This window comes from Oncorhynchus mykiss, chromosome 24 (assembly GCF_057628025.1).
Source record: "Oncorhynchus mykiss isolate SJ-2025 chromosome 24, ASM5762802v1, whole genome shotgun sequence".
Lineage (NCBI taxonomy): Eukaryota > Metazoa > Chordata > Actinopteri > Salmoniformes > Salmonidae > Oncorhynchus > Oncorhynchus mykiss.
The window spans coordinates 22,229,940-22,253,975 of record NC_143045.1 but is presented as its reverse complement, the minus strand read 5'-3'; the positions used below and the strand labels follow the sequence as shown (position 1 = coordinate 22,253,975).

At 43.0% G+C, this 24,036-nt stretch overlaps 1 protein-coding gene across 2 annotated transcripts in view; it reads right to left on the bottom strand.

Moving 5' to 3' along the window:
- Positions 1–18,845, bottom strand: part of sacs (sacsin molecular chaperone) — a 35,133-nt gene extending 16,288 nt beyond the window's left edge. Inside the window, exons 1-11 of one of the 2 annotated variants that reach the window (XM_090218722.1) lie at positions 18,424–18,845; positions 17,556–17,626; positions 17,188–17,310; positions 15,870–16,020; positions 7,059–7,149; positions 6,833–6,918; positions 6,200–6,311; positions 5,864–6,010; positions 4,235–5,717; positions 4,000–4,091; positions 2,553–2,579 (exon numbers count right to left, since the gene is read on the bottom strand). In XM_090218722.1, coding sequence (XP_090074848.1) covers positions 2,553–2,579; positions 4,000–4,091; positions 4,235–5,717; positions 5,864–6,010; positions 6,200–6,311; positions 6,833–6,918; positions 7,059–7,149; positions 15,870–16,020; positions 17,188–17,210 — 2,212 coding nt within the window. In that variant the 5' untranslated portion in view covers positions 17,211–17,310; positions 17,556–17,626; positions 18,424–18,845. The remainder of the gene's footprint in view (positions 1–2,552; positions 2,580–3,999; positions 4,092–4,234; positions 5,718–5,863; positions 6,011–6,199; positions 6,312–6,832; positions 6,919–7,058; positions 7,150–15,869; positions 16,021–17,187; positions 17,311–17,555; positions 17,627–18,423) is intronic. The other variant, XM_021582782.3, reaches the window with a different exon arrangement.
- Between the last annotated feature and the right edge of the window lie 5,191 nt (positions 18,846–24,036).

The window sequence follows — 24,036 nt, the reverse complement described above, 5'->3', positions numbered from 1 at the left end:
TGTTAAAAAAGTTTGAAATATCCAATAAATGTCGTTCCACTTCATGATTGTGTCCTACTTGTTGTTGATTCTTCACAAAAAAATACAGTTTTATATCTTTATGTTTGAAGCCTGAAATGTGGCAAAAGGTCGCAAAGTTCAAGGGGGCCAAATACTTTCGCAAGGCACTGTATAGCCCAACGTTTCATTTAACAATGTTTGTCCTGCAGGTATTCTAGGTGATTTATTAGCTTTACTGCACAGCCCCAGGTTCATTCCCATCAACACCACATGTATCAACAAGATAAATTCGCATTTTGGACCTGGAATGTAGTAGGGATCGACAGGGCATTAGAAAATCAAGAAGAATCATATACACTGCTCAAAAAAAGGGAACACTAAAATAACACATCCTAGATCTGAATGAAATATTCTTATTAAATACTTTATTCCTTACATAGTTGAATGTGCGGACAACAAATTCACACAAAAAATATCAATGGAAATCAAATTTATCAACCCATGGAGGTCTGGATTTGGAGTGACACTCAAAATTAAAGTGGAAAACCACACTACAGGCTGATCCAACTTTGACGTAATGTCCTTAAAACAAGTCAAAATGAGGCTCAGTAATGTGTGTGGCCTCCACGTGCCTGTATGACCTCCCTACAACGCCTGGGCAAGCTCCTGATGAGGTGGCGGATGGTCTCCTGAGGGATCTCCTCCCAGACCTGGACTAAAGCATCCGCCAACTCCTGGACAGTCTGTGGTGCAACGTGGCGTTGGTGGATGGAGCGAGACATGATGTCCCAGATGTGCTCAATTGGATTCAGGTCTGGGGAACGGGCGGGCCAGTCCATAGCATCAATGCCTTCCTCTTGCAGGAACTGCTGACACACTCCAGCCACATGAGGTCTAGCATTGTCTTGCATTAGGAGGAACCCAGGGTCAACCGCACCAGCATATGGTCTCAAGGGGTCTGAGGATGTCATCTCGGTACCTAATGGCAGTCAGGCTACCTCTGGCGAGCACATGGAGGGCTGTGCAGCCCCCCAAAGAAATTCCACCCCACACCATGACTTACCCACCGCCAGACCGGTCATGCTGGAGGATGTTGCAGGCAGCAGAATGTTCTCCACGGCGTCTCCAGATTGTCACGTCTGTCACATGTGCTCAGTGTGAACCTGCTTTCATCTGTGAAGAGCACAGGGCGCCAGTGGCGAATTTGCCAATCTTGGTGTTCTCTGGCAAATGCCAAACGTCCTGCACGGTGTTGGGCTGTAAGCACAACCCCCACCTGTGGACGTCGGGCCCTCATACCACCCTCATGGAGTCTGTTTCTGACCGTTTGAGCAGACACATGCACATTTGTGGCCTGCTGGAGGTCATTTTGCAGGGCTCTGGCAGTGCTCCTCCTGCTCCTCCTTGCACAAAGGCGGAGGTAGCGGTCCTGCTGCTGGGTTGTTGCCCTCCTACGGCCTCCTCCACGTCTCCTGATGTACTGGCCTGTCTCCTGGTAGCGCCTCCATGCTCTGGACACTACGCTGACAGACACAGCAAACCTTCTTGCCACAGCTCACATTGATGTGCCATCCTGGATGAGCTGCACTACCTGAGCCACTTGTGTGGGTTGTAGACTCCGTCTCATGCTACCACTAGAGTGAAAGCGCCGCCAGCATTCAAAAGTGACCAAAACATCAGCCAGGAAGCATAGGAACTGAGAAGTGGTCTGTGGTCACCACCTGCAGAACCACTCCTTTATTGGGGGTGTCTTGCTAATTGCCTATAATTTCCACCTGTTGTCTATTCCATTTGCACAACAGCATGTGAAATGTATTGTCAATCAGTGTTGCTTCCTAAGTGGACAGTTTGATTTCACAGAAGTGTGATTGACTTGGAGTTACATTGTGTTGTTTAAGTGTTCCCTTTATTTTTTTGAGCAGTGTATAATCATTTGCATCAAGACCATATGGGCTCAATTAGGCAAACAACAAGCATTTTATTACAAATATTTCTAGTTAATAGAATTTGATTAACTACAACACTCAAAAAATCCAAAGCACGGCAAAACATAACAATTATATTAAGTTACCATGCACAGCATGGCAAGCACAACACACACTTAACAAGCTAATATTTAATAGACTCAATGTCACATCACAAGACTGACATAAAATTCTACAATGAGTTCTAACTAAATGACTGATACACAAAGATTGTGCAAATTCCTGCAATGAGCAAAGACAAAGTGCGTTCCAGTGACATGTTAGAATTCACACTGCCAGAGAGACACACTTTTCTGGGAACACACACAGCTAAACAAATACAAAAACATTATGGGCACTATGAAATGTGATGTTTTTCAAATTGGAGGGAAGGGCACATAATATTTCAAACGCTCCCGCCTCCACAAAGGTTCAGTCTTTATCAATGTTGAGGCAATGTTAGCTACTATTCACATTAAATGTATGATACAGATTAGAGTTTGTATAGTGCCCATTAAAACAATGTATTGGTTTGGGTTAATGTAAAAAATGATTCCAGGACACAACACCACATGTCAAAGTACCTACCTGAACACCCCCAAAGAAATTGTTGCACTGCAATTACATTTAAATTACATGTTTTAGACATTTAGGTTAGCACGTTGATAACTACATCCTCCAATTCCCAAAAATTAAATGATGTCATTATAGTTGTATAAATGTTATTTTAAAATGTAACTGTAATGGATTTTACTTTGATATACTAGCTTGCATTGATAGCAGAGGATACAATCAACCTGCCAAGAGAATGTGAGGACAAGGGGGTGATTCTGAGGATGAGTCCCCAGATCACACATGGGTGGCTACAGTGGCAGACAGTCAATGCCTGTAACAGCCACTGTAGGGCAGTGATCATATAACACCGCCGAGGTAGGGGAATTCTAGTGTCTCTAGCTGAGGATCATACAGATGTCGTTCTCAATGGCTACGTGTGAAGGGTCTATTGTGTGAGAGGACCTTCTATGTGACCCACTTAATGAAGTGTAATGAGGATACTTCAATCTCTGATGCATGTAGCAGCACCCAAGGCTGTGTCCTAGCTATGAGGTGGCAATGACAGACCAGCAGAGAGCCAGAGAGGTGTAAGGAAAATTACTTAGGCTTTGAGTAAAGTAGACAGTTGGAATTCTGTCAACTCGTAAAATTAAAATGATAAATATTATTCAGGATTGCAGTATTTTTCTGAAAGGCAGTACTCCAAATGAATCCATGTCTATTTACAGAAATATACTGGATACAGTTAGAGCAGCATATTATTGCCTCACTCCTTCAATCTAGCTACCACTAGCAGTCAGAATGATGGAGTGTACCTCTCTGCCCTGGCTAGACATTTCTACTGTTTCACAGAGAACTCCTAGCTCAACATGAAGAAGACTTCAATGCTATATTATGTCCAGATTACACACACTGTGAAAACGATGTTTGATTCTGAATTTATTTGTTATGTGGCGCTCAGGATGTGGACACGTTATGTTCTCTGGACCGTGCAGCAAAGGGCTTTAATTGACAAATCTGCATATTCCCCCTGACTGGCTCCAGGCCCTTTTGGCACACTCCTGGTTGGGTATGGGAGCAAGCATGTCCAGGATCTGATAGCAGTGAATGGAATGTGAGTCACCCCCATCTGCCAGCTCACACACGCACTTAGCAGTCATAAATTATCTATCAGCAGTGCACCAGGTTTAATGTCCCCCGGGGGCAGCAGGGGAATGGGGTGACCAGGAGTTATTACTACCTGGCTACGAACCTTACACATCCCTCAAAGAACACAGGGTGAACTAGGCAGTGAAGGCAGTGAAGCTACCGTGTAACAATTTTAATCTAATGTATGTTGAACTACAGTTTAGACTGCATGTCTTCTAGATTCATCGATTCTATTTCCTAGAATTAATGTTGGTGTCCAAATCTAATATTAGGATTAAGGTGGGATCCTCCGATGACTGACACACCCCAGACATGTGAGTGGGGGATTTACCTCTGCTTTTGGCTGCATCCTTCAGGCTGCTCATAACTGATGGTTTAATGCCCTCCAGTATGAATCGTCCCTCCAGTCCAGGGTAAAGAGACCTTAACACAAAACAAAGAGAGAGTACACACTTTTATATATTAGCTCACAGGCTGCAATCTAGCATATTGCTGATAGTCAACAATACTTGCATTCAAATGTGTTTTTTTTTGTGGTTTTGCTAAGGCATAGAGAAATTCTGTACCTGGGGTATTCTTCCGAAGCAATGTAAATTGCATCCTTATCACTGACAGAGGAGGAGAACGCTGCAAATGTCTCATCTTGCAAAGGCAGCAGCTCTAGTCCAATGAGGTCGCTGTAACCTTTGTCGCTGAGGACAAACTCCAGCAGAAGCAGCTTCTCCTGAGAGGTCCCTTTATGTTTGGCCTTCCTGATCACCTGCCGCACCAGATGAGGGGTCACCTTCTTCACAGAGGCAGGCCCCATTACGTATGTGTCCAGGACCGCGTCTACAGCGGCAGGCACCCTGGCCACCTGCATCCCTGAGCTTTGGAGGTAGCTGATTACTGTCTCTGTGATGTCCACGTCCATGTCCAGCTCTGAAAACACAGCCTCGTCCACCTGGATCCAGCTGTTAGTGAGAGAGTAGATGACCTGCTGCTGTAGCAAGTCATGAAACAGAGGCTCCAGTATGGGCTTCCAGCGAGGCCTGATCCGGTTGAGGTCTGGCCAGGCCCCGTAAGTACCTCTAGGGAAGAGGGGGAAGTCTTGGTCCTTCTTGGTTTGGATCCTCTTGATGGCCTCCATGATGAGGGTGAAGTAGGCCCTGGGGATGATGGTGACGATGAGGAGTTCGTTCCAGAGCGCTGCAGGGTCCCTCCACTGGTCCACCTCCCGCCATTTGATGCTTCTGCGATTGTCTGTGAGGCCAAAGAAGCCACTGACATGGACCGGCAGCCCCGTCAGGCTCTCCTCTCCAGGGGGGAGAGGCAGGAAGCAGAAGGCTCGCCCCAAGAAACAAGACGTGGCACCCTTGTCCTCGTCGATGCGGGTGAGAGGCAGGGCGATGCCGATGGTGGGGATGAACTTCAGGTCATCTGCCAGGGAGTCCAGGTCACTGCACAAGCCCCGGCCCCCCACTCCATTACACACAAGCCAGCTGGTCCTCTGGATCTCCTTGGCTGTCTCGTCCTGGGTCTCGATGTTGACCTGGTAGGTGGCGCACATGACAGTACTGCTGGGCACTCCGTTGCTGTAGCTGTCTGTGGCCAGTCCCAGGGTCTTTAGAGAGTTAGGACGCTCTAGCTTGTCTTCTGGGTTCTCTCCTGCTGTCACCTGGAAAAGCATGCGTTCTGTACCGTCTGACTCACGCACATGCAGGGAGACCTTCTGAACGCTCTTGAGGAAGAGAAGCACCGTGTCAGCGTCGGCTTTGAAAGACTCGAAAAGCTCCAGCACCTTCTCTTTGTTGTAGATGTTGGCGCTCAGCTGGGAGGGTTTAATGCGGAGGGGGAAGCGGAACATAGTTCCAGAAAAACTGCCGTCCTCGATGGGTTTACCGGAGTTTCCAAATAAGCCGATGAAGGGCGCAAACTGATCGGTGAGCTCTGTGATCTCCTTCATATCTGTCTTCAGGTTCCAACACTGCCCAGACTCATGGGCACCAAACAGCGTCTGGTGAGGGTCCAGCATGCCAATCTGTTCTCCACTAAATATACTGGGGACATCTGAAACAAACATTCAAACTAAATGTATTTATTTATTGATTAAAGGTAACTTAAAAAATTTGCACATTGAAGGATTTATCAAACATAATACTGAATAATCACCTTACTCATTTGCAGGTAAAATAATATTTCAATAAAAGCCTCACCTGTTATGTGGTACACAGAGTTGAACCCAATACCAAATCTTCCAACTTTCAAAGGATCCTCTCTCTTTCTGCTCCTTGCTATCTCCTGAATTCCATTCCAATCTTCAGCCGTGAACACCGCATCATTGTACACATACAAGGCCGTTCCTAAAACCAAAACAAGAAATAAGATCATCCAAATAAGATCATAATCTTGATGACAGTTTTTAGTTGTTTGCTGCTGCTATGGAAAAACCAACAAAACCATCTCACTACTCTGCGACTTTTCTTACTGAAAACAAAAATGTCCCTATATCTGGTCAACTGAATAATCTGTGAGAATTAATAAAAACCTACCTTGATACTGAGCCATGTCATGTGACCAAAGTGACTCCACTCCATACTCTGTCTCATCATACAAAAACTTAACCTCTGTGGCTCCAGCATCCTCAGCATTCTGTATCAGCTCCTGCAGAGAAAAACATTGAGATCTTTTAAAACAATATAAAGGTTCAGGGCTTTGTTTTGTGACATTAAGATACATACATACTGTACATACATAAATACATATGATACATACTGATATAAAGAAAGATGTTATGTGCATACAGGGTTTTGTGCATGTCGATATCAGTGCATTATCACACTATTCCATAGTCACAGAGCTTCTGAACCATCATCTTCACGGAAAGGTTCAAACTTTAGGAGCCTTTCCTTCCCCCAGAGGTATTGCATCTTCCAGGGCAGTGTGAAATGAGTGGAACGTCGCTAGGTAATGAGCTTCCATTGCCTTAACAGTGAGAGTGAGTGTCAGGCCTATTTTCGGAACCAAACCAATGTGTTTTCCTCTCAAGAGTATAATCACCTTTGCCTGGATGTCATACTACTAGGCATGGTTGTTCATCATCACCATCAATGAGTCCATGTGTTTGGCTACTATGGACTCTTACAGTAAGTTAAAGCCAGACAACATTAATACATTGTACTTACTTTCAGAATCTGTCCACCTTCAGGATACCTTCTTAGAATATCTTTCAAAAACTCGACCAATGGTGGTGTCGTCTGTCCAAATCTCCCTGTAAAAATAGCAGTGAAATAGAATGTTACGTGAAACATATACTACCCATGAAGAACTAAACTAAAGGATTATGAACACCTATGTGAAAAGTAAGAATGGATTCATCCCAGAACTGTTTCCAGTAATCTATTATCTTACCTCCCCCTTTCAGGCCCCTTCCCTCCAGTGTCATGCATACTTCAAGGCTTCCCATGGGCACCAGGGTCCCAATCTGTACTTTGTCATCCAGCTGAAGTTAGGGGAGACAGAACACACCATGAGTACTATACAATATGCTTGTCCTTAAGCTTTAGTAACTGCACTGGACCTGTAATTAACATCTTGTATGCAAAACCCTAAATATGAATGCTTCAAATGATTAATAACCTGACAAATATCTTGAATTGCACATCAGATCACATTTATTTATTCGCTGCCATATAGGCAGCCTATGATCATAATGCACAAGACCATTAAATTGAACAATCTTCACAGCATAATGAAGTACATTTGACTGTCAACCAGGTAAAATCTTGGGGTGGCGTTATTGTACAGGTGTTAGTGTGATACACAATCCCCCTCTGCACCTAACAGGATCGATACTGAACAGAGCAGGCTGGACGTGCACCAGCAGCAGGCAGGTAGGCTTACACTAAGACCATTATCTCTCGCTCTCCAAGGTGAAAACCCTCATCTGCAGCGTCACTTGCTTCGCTCAGCACTTCTGGTACATGAACAAGCAGTCCAGCACGACGAGCCCTGCTCTGCAAACCAAACCTCTCATCACAGAGGCCGTCTGACTACTCACATACTGTAACTGACTGGCTAATACCGATTGTCACTTTTTCTTGCTGGGCATGGTTTGTACAATATTGTTACTGATATGTAAACGATTAGTCTAATAGTTGAAATGAATGAGGATGGCGCCGGAGGAAATGGCTGCCGTTTTACAGGCCCCTAACCAATTGTGCTATTTTGTGTTTTTTCACGTTGTTGTAACTTATTTTGTACACAATGTTTTTGTCACCGTCTTTTATGACCAAAAACAGTTTCTGGATATCAGAACAGCGTTTACTCACCTCAAACAAAGATTTTTTTCTTTAACGAGACACAGACTGCTACCCCTCGTCTTACCGGAGGCATCTGTTCAGTCTTGCTGATGCACGTTCTGTGTCTATTTGTCAATAACAGCTGGTGTGCAAAAACAAATATTAAGGAAGTCTCAAGGTTTTGCTCACCTGCATAAGGGGCATGAGTGGCATTTCCCGTATGGTTGATGAGGATCTCCATATTTCAAATGTACGGTCCCTTACTAGACGTCCGCAGGTGTTATTATTATAGGCTGATTCCACCAGATGGTGACTGGCTGCTTATTGCAAATTGACAAAACATCACCAAACGGACACGGACGTTTCTTGTAAATGGAAAAGACTTCAAAGATGAAACTTGGTGAGCACAGGTTTGGCCAAATGTACTTTTAGCCCAGAAACAAAATGGTGTCGAAGCCGCAACGCTCTGAGTTAATGCCCATTTTCTAGGATTAAAGGTGAAAAACGGTAATACAGCGCTAATTTGACCACTTCACATTAAAGTACATAAACCTACAGTGTAAGGAAAAAAAGAACCAGACATTTATCTATTGTAATTGACGAGAAATCATACAACGTCCGTTTAGTGATGGCTAAACAAATGTGTTTTTTTCCAAAAAGTTACAGATCCAGTTAAGGCGAATTTCGTTAAGACGGGTTTCAGGTGCTCTATGTGATTTTCTGTACTCACCCACCCACACGGTCATTGTGGAGTGACACAGTGTGGGGCTTACTGACACAGCCTACAGCCTGCAGCCTGCAATAGTTAACTGCGTTCGAACCATCAAAGAACCGTCAGACCTAGAGCTCTGAAACTTTATAAACCTGTTCTATGGATTCAGTTTGTAGTGCACTGTGAGTTATGTGGCTCTAAAAAGTTCTCATGCCGAGAAACAGCCTTGTCCATTTGCACTAACTTCAATTCATTTTTAACGTCGCAAAATTTACGTCACTTAAAAAAGTCCCAGAATCACAAGACAGCCTTTGGACTCTAAAGTTTCTGTCCGATAGCTCTTTCAGGGAACCTGTAGCAATGCCCGGACAAAGTGAATTTTCAGCACTAATTAAGGTCACTACTCGGGCTCTGAATAACCTATCGACCCAAAACTCGGGATCCGGGGTCCCTCAGCTAGGCCTACACATAATGTCAGAACAGGATCCGCAGCTTGAATGTAACTATGTTTTTTTATGGTTTTAACAGAAGGCGCTATGAATTGTGGGCCAGCTCTGAAATATGTGATAGTTGGCTTCTAAAAGAGTTGAACAAAGTAAGTTATCTTATTGACTGATGGCTGACTTGATGGCCGTATAATATATTGGCATTGTACATTTTATATGACAAATGGACAGTGTACATTTCCAATGTATTTAATGAGGGATTTTCCATCATCAAATGGACATGGAGACAATGGAGACTGAAATCAACACCAACGAGCGATGGAGAGGAACCACTATCACTGCTCGGCCATCCCGAGTTCAAATGGCGTCAGGGGGATGTTTTTAAAAAAACGACAGTCCCACTTCTCTCTCATTGCGCCAACGAGCAATGGAAAGGAACCACTATCACTGCTCGTCCATTCCGAGTTCAACGAACCAGTCAATAAGGCATTTCTGCAGTATATTAGACCATGTCCAATTCGTGATGGTAAATGCCCATTGTAAGACATTGGAAATGGACAAATGTAAACTGTCCATTTGCAATCTATTTAAACCGGGATTTTCCATCACCAACTGGACAGGCTGAAATCAACATCAACGAGCGATTGGACAGTGTCCATCACACATATGCTATACTGTCAGTGTGAACATGCTCTTCTGCAAGTTGACAGTGTCCATTGCCAATGTATATCCATATGGACTTCCATTACGCAATGGACATGCTGAATCAACATTAATGAGAAATTCTTACTTCCTATGATCAAACATGACAAATAGACCTTCTCGGTTGATTCAGGGCTTAACATAGTGATATATATCATTTGGTCAGTATATACGACATTTGGAGATTTATAATGCCATTTGGACATGGTTCACTGACTTTTGGGTTTGGAAGCCGATTTCCTATGATCATATATGGCAAATGGATATAACATCCTGATTTGGTACCTTCAATACTTATATATTCCATTTGGACATTTTTATGCCATTTGGTCATGGTTCACTGATTTTTGTGTTCAGAAGCCGAACACATATATGATCATATATTGCAAATGGACAAAACATAGGCCTTGTGGACAAACTCAATAAAATAAGACAAATGTATGTCCATACGTCCAATCCGGACGCTTATAAGAAATCCCGCTATGCCCTCAGATGAACCAACCAAACAGGCAAAGCGTAAATACAGGACTGAGATTGAATCCTACTACACCAGCTCCAACACTCGTCAGATGTGGCAGGGCTTGTAAACTATTATGAACTACAAAGCCAAGCCAAGCCACGGGCTGCCCAGTGACACAAGCCTACCAGACGAGCTAAACGACTTCTATGCGCGCTTCGAGGCAAGCAACACTGAAGCATGCACGAGAGCATCAGCTGTTCCTGACGACTGTGTGATCACGCTCGCTGTAGCTGTTGTGAGTAAGACCTTTAAACAGGTCAACATTCACAAGGCCTCAGGGCCAGACGGATTATCCGGACATGTGCTCGGAGCATGCACTGACCAAATGGCAAGTGTCTTCACTAATATTTTCAACCTGTTCCTGGCTGAGTCTGTAATACCTACATGTTTCAAGCAGACCACCATAGTCCCTGTCCCCAAGAACACCAAGGTAACCTGCCTAAATGACTACTGACCCGTAGCACTCACGTCTGTAACCATGAAGAGCTTTGAAAGTCTGGTCATGGCTCACATCAACACCATCATCCCAGAAACCCTAGACCCACTCCAATTTGCATACCGCCCCAACAGATCCACAGATGACGACTGATCTCCATTGTATTCAACACGGCCCTTTCCCACCTGGACAAAAGGAACACCTATGTGAGAATGCTGTTCATTGACTACAGTTCAGAGTTCAACACCATAGTGCCCACAAAGCTTCTTTATTTTTACGCTGCTGCTACTCACTGTTTATTATCTATGCATAGTCACTTTACCCTACCTACATGTGCATATTACCTCAATTACCTCAACTAACCTGTACCCCGGCATATTGACTCTGTACCGGTACCCCCTATATATAGCCTCGTTATTTCTCTTTTATATTTTTCTTAAAACTGCATTGTTGGTTAAGGCTTTAAGGGCTTGTAAGTAAGCATTTCACAGTAAGGTTGTTGTATTTGGCTCATGTGACAAATACATTTTGATTTGATCAAGTGCAATCACAAGATCTCACTCAGCAACTAAATTCAACACAGGTAAGGTACTAGGCTAGGCCTAAATGAACTTTCCATGTAATCTTGTGAGTGAGAGTGCATTAAGGTTGTTGGTCTTAACCTGCCAATGAATGGCCCCATTGTTGAGCCAATGAGATGTGTATAATAATAGCAAAAAATGGTGTAAAAGGTTGAAAGAGAAGGCAGGGCTTTCAATCTGATTGAAGCAGGCATGAATCGTAGTATATTCTGACTGACCATAATAGGCCTACTAATACGATACTGGTAGTGGTGCCATGTCCTACCTCTGAGCTTGAAAAGCTTCAAAGCCCCTAATTCTCCAAAGAACTTTAATGTTTTCAATTTACAGTTGACATTCAGTGTTTTTTTTCTCCTTCAGATGGTTACTTAACCATCTTAGTTAATGATTTTTTCAGAGTCAGCTGACTCTCAGAGGCACACTGAAGAATATGGAGACTAAGTCTAAACTTGTTACACCCTTAAGTAAGACATTACCAAGCTAAGTATGGACGCTGGGACAGAGCCAACCCTTCAGATAGATAGCTGTGTTCATAATCAAATCAAATAAATTAGATCTCAACTTGCATAAAAGTCAGTCAGATACCCTTCTCAACTCTGTTAGACTGGGCAGAGAGAGGGCTCCCTGTGGGTATTGCAGCTGATCTAGGATAGTTTGTGGGTGTGGACTGTGGCTAATTTCTGAGGGTGACATCAGAGGGGCTGACGGCAGGGATCCACCTGCTCCTTTCCTTCAGTCAGTAAAGGCTCAGCTAAACAGTGGGTCCTGCAATCATGTTAATCATGGCATACATAACAACCCACGTTTTGCAACACAACATAGAATACAATGCTAAAACTGTAAACATGTACCTACTACAGATCATGTAAATGTTGATCAAAGTTATGATTAGCTACAAAATGTAATGTGTAACATGATAAGAGCATAAGTGACAAAGAAAGTTGTCTGCGCAGTCATGCTTCCTATTAATATGAGCTAGGCACACAGGAGGGCTTTCCATGAAAGAACGGGAGATAAAACTCTATCCCATAATGCACATAGCCACCAAGACCCGCGCATGGTGAACAATCTGTAGCAGCAAACACTCAGTTGTCTAATCCCAAACCTTAATCCTGAACTGTGGTGGTCTCATGGAGTGTGAATACCTGAAATGATTCCTGATTCCTGGTAGGCCTCCTGCTCTTAGCAGTAGGCCTACCAGTAGGCCTAGGACTTACTGAACATAAACATAAACGCAACATGCAACAATTTGAAAGATTTTACTGAGTTATAGTTCATATAAGGAAATCAGTCAATTGAAATAACTTAATTAGGCCCTAATCTATGGATTTCACATGACTGGGCAAGGGCACAGCCAATCAGAATTAGTTTTTCCCCACAAAAGGGCTTTAAACAGACAGAAATACTCCTCAGCAACCATCCCCAGACCAGAGTATGTGAGCAGAGTGGAGTGGAGCTGGAGCGGAGTGTGCCCAATTTGACTGGAGCGCAGAGCAAAATTCCCAAAGACTGAAGCATAGGTCTTCTCGCCTACGCTCCAATTTCGCTTCAGTAGCGCTCACTTCACGAGCTCAGGGCATGCCCGGCCCTGCATGCATTTGTAGTCTACTTGTGTGCTGCTATAGCCCCTTGCTTTAGCTACTGTCATGGAGTTCACTAAATATTTTCAGAAAGAAACTGATTAAACTCACAGTGACTTACAAAGATGAGGACCAAGCGTAAGAGAGGTAGTGCAGTGATGTAGTGTCCACAACTAAAGAATCATTGTGGAATCTGAAAAGACACATATCCCGAAAGCATGATGGTGTACTTACTACGTGCACATGCTAAAATAAAAGAATGAGGTGGGTAGATAACTGTGTCATTGTAGCAAAGTATTAATAAACAAAAAATCTGATCTCTTAAATGTTTGTTCTATAGGCCATAAACAATAGGCCAGAATTGATTTTGTCCCAGAACTTTTTGGAGTTAGAGCTACAGGATGCAAATTTCTGCCTGAAGAAGCTGGCCTTTGCTTTCCTGACTGAATGCGTGTATTAGACTGCACATTTTAGAGTGGCCTTGTCCCCAGCACAAGGTACACCTGTGTAATGATCATGCTGTTTAATTTGCTTATTGATTTGCCACACCTGGCAAAGGAGAAATGCTCCCTAACAGGGATGTAAACAAATTTGTGCATAACATTTTAGAGAAATAAGCTTTTTGGAACATTTATGGGATGTTTTATTTCAGCTCATGAAACATGGGACCAACACTTTACATGTTGCGTTAAAATTCTTGTTCAGTATAGTTGCCTAGTTTAGCAATAGGTGAGACCTGTCATCAAGCTTCACTGATCATATATGTGAATGTACATACCTGAATAAATTAGTTCGCCTTAATCTCATATTAGAGAATACGTCACAGGCTACATCACATAGAGCCTACTTTAGCAAAACATGAAAAATAACTGTGTCTGTAATCAAAGGCACTCTTGATCACAATGACTGGAATTCTATCAAGAGATAAAAACCAAAGGGTCTTGAAACTATTGAATCAATACACTGTCCTATCAGACTGGTGATAAACCAATAAAAAGTAGTCCACTCAATGATGAAATTGTCAATGGTGAAGATTACGTCATTGTAATGTTGTTGTCGCAATGGAGAGCCATTAAATACTTCGGAAATGTATCTGTTGGGGAAAATATTAATCAAGGAAATACATCATGTTATTCCCTCAGCCACTATAGTAAGGGGAAATTTGACCAGGTCAATGCACAGAATGTGATATAATGAAGATGGTATTAACATGTTCCAATATTGAATAAGGACATGTTGGAAAGAGACAGGCTTGACTGCACAAAGATATCAACACTAAAAACAAAACATGGAATGTCATGAGTTCTAATCCTGCCCTGGAAACACAATGGGTATTTAATCAGCAACACTGGCTGTGATACATTCCCTAAATCCCTACATTTCTGGATGTTTTTGTTGTTATGTAGTCAAACAAAGTGGCCAATGTTGCTTACTAGTAGAACACATATTTTCTGACAATCTAACCAGCACTTATGTAGCCTACATTGACGTTGGGTGTGTTCGGGAATTCACTTTGGAGTGCAGGAGTGCGCTTTGGGCTTTCATAATTTCAGAGCGTTGTCAGATTGTCCATTCGTAAGCTTTTCGCTCTCGGAGCATTCAGACCGCACACTGGATGCTCTGTCCAAGGAGTGGGGTTGATCCAAGCGTTCTGCCCTCACACTCACAACGGCAGTCAAGCACCCAAGCTAACTGGCTAAAGTTAGCTAGCTTGCTAGCTCATTCCAGACATAAATGAGAAAACATCTCCCTCTGACCATTTTACTTTCCCTACAGAGCTGGTTAGACTATTTTCATGTTATCTAGAACGTTGGTGACTGTAACATGCTGACCACACCGCTCGCATCGAGTGTGTGAGCTTTGCAAAATAATTGACACATATATGTTATTTAATCAATGGACCCACATTGCTCGCGAGCATCTGCATGGGGCGGCAGCGTAGCCTAGTGGTTAGAGTGTTGGACTAGTAACCGGAAGGTTGCAAGTTCAAAACCCCCGAGCTGACAAGGTACAAATCTGTCGTTCTGCCCCTGAACAGGCAGTTAACCCACTGTTCCTAAGCCGTCTTTGAAAATAAGAATTTGTTCTTAACTGACTTGCCTAGTTAAATAAAGGTAAAATAAAAAAATAGCCAGGCGCTAAAATAGAACTTGGTTATATTTGTGACGCTTGTCGCACTGCAAGTCCCTCTTCTCCCATATTTGGTTTTTAGGAGCATATACCGGGTGATTGAAAAATTAACTGAGGTCCACACTCCAGAGTAGTTGGTGGTGGTAATGCACCTTAAAGTTGGTTGCCAAAGAAGAAGAAGCTAGCTAGCTAAATTGCCAGAAATGTTTAATGCTTTTCGACCTGTCCTCAAATTAATATAGTTGGTTCAGAGTTTGTTTTGATATTTATACATGCATGCATATTTATACATTGCATGTCCTGACCGCGTCTGGTGTGGGTGGGCAAAATCAACATGCACGCGATGGCGCACGGATGCACGCGTGTAAGTGGTCTGGTTAGCATGTAACTAATTTAATTACGTTTTTTACCGACACCAGTCATATTCAACGGGTGTTGAGCGTTCGTAAATTATTCAATTATTCTGCGTTCTGGTACACCCAGACAAGAATGCTCTGAAATCGGAGTAGATAGCCAGAGTGAATTTACAAACGCACCCTCAGGATGGAGCACTTTAACTTACTCTATTAAAGACCTTTTAAATACATCACACAACAACAAACAATGGAGGAGTATGAGAAGCAGACGAGATTAAACAATAGTGTCTCACACAGGATGTATGTACAGACAAGGGATTGTCTCTTGTCAATGAATTTTACCATTGTGCTCTCATGTCAAGCATTTAATCTACTGTAGTCAAACTATGCCAAACTACATTTTCGGTCATTTCAGTAGTGAAAATAGCTACAATTTGTAAAATAGCTTTTTTACCTACCACTTTCCCATTGTGAACCAGCTGCTGCTCGATGACAGGCAGGTCGCTTTCTTCATAGATGAGTTGCTTGATGTCCCTAACAGCTGCAGAATGAGGGACCTGGTAGGCCCTCTGGCCAATATACTCATGACGGACTGTCACCCATGGCAACCTAGAATATACACAAAAAAATCCATGTATTAGTTATTTCTTTGTCCTGGAAAGAATGGCACAGTAAATCATAGACGGCATTCTTCATTTGGTAGGTCACAGGCATAAAGCAACGTCAAGCTTACATGGTGATGTTCAGGGATGATATTATTCAAGTAGTGCACTGATTCCATCACAAATTTAAATTTGTGTATAATTGTAGTGTACATGTTTCCTTGGTCATCCTGAGTTCACAAGACCAGATGGCTCTTCTATTGATATGTAAAGAGCACAGAATACTGGTAGCACTTAAACACAGGGAACAATGGGGTCAGCAATGCTTGCTTGCAGTTTGTATTGATTAAAGAGAAACCTGAGTATATAACCTAAGTCACATCCATTTGTTATCTAACGTTTCAATATTGCTTGTGTTTCTTGTGTTTTCTCCTCTGCATCTGAGAAATACTGTCAGAAAAATGACCACCAATCCCAAAAGGTTAAAGATGGTGAAAGGCAATATGGACATAGGCCATGTGCACTCAAGTACAAATATCAGCACTTTCCCGAAAGAGAATAGCTAGATCCTGACAGTAATATCTTCTAGTGTAGCAATAACACTGTTTATAGCTCTATTTAGGCTCTGTCTGAGTAACTAAATACAGAGATCTGTATGCATATATTTACTTATGCAACAAATATTGATTGTGCAGGCAGCAATAAAGGGTAATAGCTTTGCCTATTCTGCAAACCACTTGAATCAAGCTGCCATCTCTGCAATGTCCATATTTCTACAAAAAAATGGGTGGGGCATTCAACAGGGAGATGGATGGAACATGTTCTAGACAAAGGTTCACTATAATGGCAATGCGTCTTCTATAGACACTTCAGAAATTACATTAGGCCTTTATTTTATAGGTGATTAGGCCTTTATTTTATAGGTGATTAGGCCTTTATTTTATAGGTGATTAGGCCTTTATTTTATAAATGATTGTGACATCTGATTCCAGGGTGTCAAGACAGGTGCTGAATACTGCAATGTATAACTAATTGGTGATAGAGAGAATAATGGTGAGTTAACACCTCAACATAGTTTAACAGCAGTTGACATAACGTTTGATTGGGGATGTTGATGATTAGGCCTACTTCAGCCCCCATGTTTAAATTTGAAATGTGTAAACATCGAACTTACCATGGGTCTCGACAGTTTGCCATCACTTCTACGCCTTTTTCGTGCTATGTCCCCGCGTACACATTCATTGGACTTCTTTCTATCTTCTGCACTGAGCGTTGGGAAACTCCACCCGGGAAAAGACTGTCATACAAATAAACAGGACCGTTATTTTCTCACAATACACCTCACAACGTTTTCACTCGAGTCACTTATCTAATGTATATTTATTGTTATTGGTTTACATTCCATAGGATACGTACAGTTAGCCAATGTTGCGGTTGTAAGAAGCTTCATTTAGCCATTCCCCCTCAATGGGTCCCCCGCTAAGGCTACAATGTATCACTGCGGTGCTCAGTTATCAGCTATTCAGTAAAACGGCCACTCACTTGTATCCCGCCAAGACATTCGTTTCATGATCTTGTAATCCAGCTGTATCTTTTCAATAGAATCTGTGTTTCTGAAAATTATAGATATGGAAGTCGTAAGCAAGCAAATTTGTGAGGCTACTTCCTACATGGTAATTCCTTCAAAGGCGCTGTTTCTAATAATGTATTATCAGTGCATGTGATAACTGCGTCTGTTGCGGGTTGGCTGGACTGCTGGTGAGAAGCTAATGAACTCTGGTAGTTGTAGTCACGACAGTAACAAGATTAGAAACACATTGCAGTCCCTCTCAAATTGCGTCCATCTAGCTACTTTCTCATATAAACCCATATTATTATGGGTTGCAAAATAAGCTATGGTTATAATATGAATATTTTGCAGGTGATGCATTAGGTTATATGTTACACTTTCTATGTCTGTAGTAAATCAATTTCAGTTTCTCATCTATGTTATAGTCTTTAGAATTAAGTAGTTGTATAATTAAATATAAAGTAATCATCTCTGAAAATGCTTAGATAATATTTATGATTTTGGTGCAGTGCAATTGGCATCAGTATCCACTGCAACGTAGAAAAATGACATCACCCAACCGTAATCAAGGACTTTCAGCACTTTAAACGATTCATCTCCACGCGTTGACATTATTTTATGCTTAGCATGTCAACAAACCTTTTCGCAAAATATGATCTATGAAAGACTGACACTGTTGTGTGCAACAAACGAAGGGCACATTGCTAGGCCTATTTGGCTACCCTACTCGTAAACAAACAATAACATATTCATGATACGGGGAAAGAACAGCATCAACCAGTTTGCATTTTTCAGAATACGGTTGATGCCGCAGAAGCCTATACGAACAGGGATACTTACATCCGAGCAAGATTCCACCACAATCATCAGACTCACGCATTGTGCGGCATCTGCCCTGTCCTCTCCACCCTCTCATAGCTTGTAGTGCAAACGTCGCTGCTTGACTGTCTCTAAAACGGGAGACCTGTACTGGGGTGATCAGATGAATGTATAGGACTATCCAGTATCCACTTTCCAACAGAAATATTCCGAGAAACTGTACACGCGAGACATAATCCTATATCGAATGGTCTCCTCCAAACATCTCTGAACAAGTTCTATACTGCAGAACTCGTGCATGCATTTCTTAAAGCTACAGTATGAATGGGTGACCGAACCGACTGCACACCAAATCAAAATAAAATCGAATTGTATTTGTCTCATGCTTCGTAAATAACAGGTGTAGACTAACAGTGAAATGCTTACTTATGTCTTTTTCCAACAATGCAGAGTTAAATATATATACATATATAGTACCAGTCAGAACTTTGGACACCTACTCATTCAAGGGTGTTTCCTTATTTTTACTATTTTCTACATTGTAGAATAATAGTGAAGACATCGAAACTATGAAATAACACACATGGAATCATGTAGTAACCAAAAAAGTGTTTAACAAATCAAAAAATATTTTATGTTTGAGATTCTTTAAAGTAGCAACATTTTGCCTTGATGACAGCTTTGCACACTCTTGGCATATTTTCATTTTTTATACATTTTTAACCAGTTTTCGCTTTGACATCATCCAGGGGTAAAGTGACTAGGCAACAGGATAGATAATAAATGCACACATATGTATGTGTGCGTTGGGGTGTCAGTGTAAGTATGTGTGCATGTGTGGGTAGAGTCCAGTGTGTGTATGTGTAACGGATGTGAAACGGCTAGCTAGTTAGTGGTGGTGCGCACTAAATAGCGTTTCAATCGGTGACTTCACTTGCTCTGAGACCTTGAAGTAGTGGTTCCCCTTGCTCTGCAAGGGCCGTGGCTTTTGTGGAGCGATGGGTAATGATGCTTTGTGGGTGACTGTTGTTGATGTGTGCAGAAGGTCCCTGGTTCACCCCCGGGTATGGGCGAGGGGATGGTCTAAAGTTATACTGTTACATAAGCATAGAGTCAGTGCAAGAGAGTTAGTGCAAAAGAGGGTCAATGCATTTGATTAGCTATTTAGCAGTCTTGTTTAGCAGGGATCCAGACTCGGTACACTGGTACCGCTTGCATTGCGGTAGCAGAAACAAGAGACTATGGCTTGTGTCGCTGGAGTCTTTGACCATTTTTTGGGCCTTCCTCTCATACCGCCTTGTATAGATGGCAGGGAGCTCGGCCCCAGTGATGTACTGGGCTGTACTCTCTGCAGCGCCTTGCATTAGGATGCCTTCCAGTTGCTCTTAGCACGAGCTGATGCAGCCAGTCAAGATGCTCTCAATGTCCTCCCGAGTGGTGCAGCGGTCTAAGGCACCACTACAGCTTCGGGTTAGATACCAGCTGGCCATGACCGGGAGCCCCATGGGGCGGCACACAATTGGCGCAACGTCGTCCGGGTTAGGGGAGGACCTGGCTGGGGATTTCCTTGCCTCATCGTGCTCTAGTTACTCCTTGTGGCGGGCAGGGCGCCTGCAAGCTGACTCTGATTGTCAGTTGGACGGTGTTTCCACCGACAGTGTGTCAAGAAGCAGTGTGGCTTGGCAGGTCATGTTTTGGAGGACACATGGCTCTTGACCGTTGCCTCTCCCAAGTCCGTTGGGGAGTTGCAGCGATGAGACAAGATCGTAACTACCAATTGGATATCCCGGAATTGGGGAGAAAAGGGGGGTAAAATAAATGTATTTTTTAAATGCTCTCAATGGCACAGATGTATAACTTTTTGAGGGCCCATGACAAATCTTTTCAGCCTCTTTAGGGGCAAGAGGCTGTGTGGGTTTGTGGGGGACCATGTTAATTCCTTAGTGATGTGGACACCGACGAACTTGATTCTCTCGACCCACTCCACCACAGACCCATCTATGTGGATGAGGGCGTGCTCACCCCTCCGTTTCCTGTATCCCACAATCAGCTCCTTTGTCTTGCTGACGTTGAAGAGAAGTTGTTGTCCTGGCACCACACAGCCAGGTCTCTGACCTCCTCCCTATAGGCTGCTTCATTGTCATCGGGAATCAGTCCTACCACCATTGTGTCATCAGCAAACTTGATGATGGTATTGGAGTCATTTGCGGCCACGCAGTTGTGGGTGAACAGGGGTACTGGTGGGTACCAAGCACACATCCCTGAGAGGCCCCGGTGTTGATGGTCAGAGTGGTGAATGTGTTGCTGCCTACCCTCACCACCTGGGGGCGGTACGTCAGGAAGTCCAGGATCCAGTTGCAGAGGGAGGTGTTCAGCCGCAGGGTCCTGATCTTGGTGATGAGCTTGGAGGGGACTATAGTGTTGTAATCAATGAACAGCATTCTTACATATGTATTCATTTTGTCCAGGTGGGTGAGGGCAGTGTGGAGTGCAATAGAGATTGTGTCATCTGTGGATCTGTTGGAGCGGTATGTGTGTTGGAGTGGGTCCAGTGTGTCTGGGATGAAGGTGTTGATGTGAGCCATGACTTTCAAAGCATTTCATAGCTATATATGGGAGTGCTACAGGGCGATAGTCATTTAGGCAGGTTATCTTGGCGTCTTTGAGCACGGGGACTATGGTAGTCTGCTTGAAACAACTTGGTATTACAGACCGGGTCAAGGATAGGTTTAAAAAGTCAGTGAAGACACTTGTCAGCTGGTCAGGGCATGCTCTGAGTTTGCTGGTCTGAGGTCGTACAACGAGAAGCATCTGGATTAGTGTCCCGCTCCTTGAAAGCGGCAGCTCTTGCCTTTAGCTCAGTGTGGCTGTTGCCTACGGTACTGTATTCATTCTATAGCTAGAGGACTCCTGCTATATCCAGGAGTGATAAGCATCATTTTTTTGTCTTTATCTGTTGTGGTCTAATACTGTCTTTTTGCTAGCTAGGGCTACCATTTCCTTTAAGTGCTGTCTGTTTTGCCAGTGGCCTACTTGGTGTGTGAACTGCTGACTGCTCATAACTTGCAGATCGTTGTTGGCACATCAACCGGGTTCAATGGGCAGGGCAATTTGTGACTTGTTTTGGTAATCAGTGGCTGTATTAAGGGGAAGTGGTTTCATCTCTTTTCTGAGCTTCTCAGGCTCCATCTCAGTGTGCTTCATTCTATAGTTAGAGGAGTCCTGATATCTGATTGATAGTATATATAAGTATATATATTTTTTGTATTTATCTGTTGTGATCTAGCACTGTCTTTTTGCTAGCTAGGGCCATCTCCTTCAAGTGCTGCCTGTTTCCTCAGTGGCCTACTTGGTGTGTGAACTGCTGAAGCCACTTGCTTCTGCCTCTGACCCTCGGAAACTCTTTTCCACATTCTCCTCCCTCCTAATGCTCCACCCTCTGTCCCTCCCTCCTCCCTCTTTGCAGATTACTTTGTCAACCACTTTGAAAAAACTATTGACGACATCCGCTACACATTCACTCAGCCTATTGAGTCCACATGTCTCACTCACACAGAACTACCCTACACCTTGACCTCTTTCTCCCCTCTCTCTCCAGATGACATCCTGCGACTAGTGAGGACTGCAACAGCTAATGGGGATCCTAATAAAATACTCCCCCCAAAATACTCTCATGTCACCCCGCTCCTCTGCACACTCCACTGGCTTCCAGTTGAAGCTTGCATCCACTACAAGACCGTGGTGCTTACCTATGGAACAGCACAAGGAACTGGCCCTCCCAACCTTCAGGCTATGCTCAAACCCTACACCCTAACCCGAGCACTCCGTTCTGCCACCTCGGGTCTCTTGGCCTTCCCACCCCTATGGGAGGGCAGCTCCTGCTCAGCCCAGTCCAAGCTCTTCTCTGTCCTGGCACCCCAATGGTGGAACCAGCTTCCCCCTGAGGACAGCAGAGCCCTGTCCATCTTCCCGAAAACATATCAAACCTTACCTCTTCAAACAGTATCTTAAATAATCCTCTTCCTCACGACTCCTCACCCAAACATTTAACCAGCACTTGCAGTTGACACCACCCTACTCCCCCTTCTAGCTCTGACTCTACTGACAGCTACGTTATTGAGGAAAAATGTACTTTCCATGCCTGTGATATGTGATTGTCCCTTAAGATGAATGCACTAACTGTAAGTCGCTCTGGATAAGAGCGTCTGCTAAATGACAAAAAATAAATAAAAAATAAAAAAGTAGGCTAATATATATAAGTACGGTCACTGTGGGCACAAAGTTGTTGATGCACTTATTAATGAAGCGACTGATGTGGTAAACTCCTCAATGTTATCGGATGAATCCTGATAACATGTGCTGTGCTAGCGAAACAGTCCTGTAGCTTGGCATCCACTTCATCGGACCACTTCCGCATTTAGCATGTCACTGGTACTTCCTGTTTGAATATGCCAATAGGCCTAGGCCTGTTTGTTATTGCACCTTTATTAACCAATCACCAGATGCAATTAAAACGTGTTTTTGCTGTCCCAAAGAAAGATGCATGGGGTTCCAATTTGGGGTTCCAATCATCAAGTTGCACCACGGTGGCTCAAACCACAATATATTTATCAAAATGTGTTAATGTGTTAAAAATATCCAGCTTATTTTGGACGTTTCTGTGGATATAATCAAATAAGTGTGTTCAAAGTGGTCCCTCACACCTGAGACAAATATAGGCTCAGGCATATACCTTCATGTATTCACTTTAGGGAGCAGATATTTTAGAAAATATGATTTTATGGTGCAAACCTCTTAATGTCATGACGAAGAGAATGGTGCGCTAAAATAAACTATCCTGCTGCTGACAAATTCCCATGCATGAAAATATCATGACAGTTTATATGCACTAGATGGAGACAACGTATAAACCCCAGTCAACAGTCCCACAAAGAGATTATATCAAAACATATTGAACAATGCATTGAAACAACTAAGATGGACAGTTTTATAACTACAGTCCCATAGCAGTGTGTCCACCAGGCTGAGATGAACACATACTTGTATAGATGAAAACACCTACAGTTGGTTGCTATACTTGTGTATTGGAAGGAGGTCTTTTTTCTATTTGTGAATGGCACCATTATATATGTGTGCCATTCATTAAAAAGTCAAGGACTGCAATCTTTTAGTACACAAAAGATATACAACACATAAGAAATGTGTAGGCATTTTGGACTTTTCAAATAACTAACTTAATGTTTATTGTAATGTATTCAAACTAGAGATATTTGCCAGATACATTATTAGAGAAATAGTAAGCGGAGCAACCCTCCGCTGTAGAAATACTGTAGTTCCATTATTTGAAATGTGGGGCATTAATGAAAACATGCAGAAGGCCTACCTCAAGTTTGTACAATCATGACACAAATCTCTAGAATTTATTTACAACATGCCCTAACATGTCTACTAATTGGCTGCTCTGTTTGACTGCATAATGTTACTTTCCTCTCACTCTGCCCCCCCCCCCTCTCTCTCTCTCTCTCTCTCTCTCTCTCTCTCTCTCTCTCTCTCTCTCTCTCTCTCTCTCTCTCTCTCTCTCTCTCTGTGTGTTTGAGTTCTTCCTATTTAAATAGCTTTGAAAACAGAAATGTT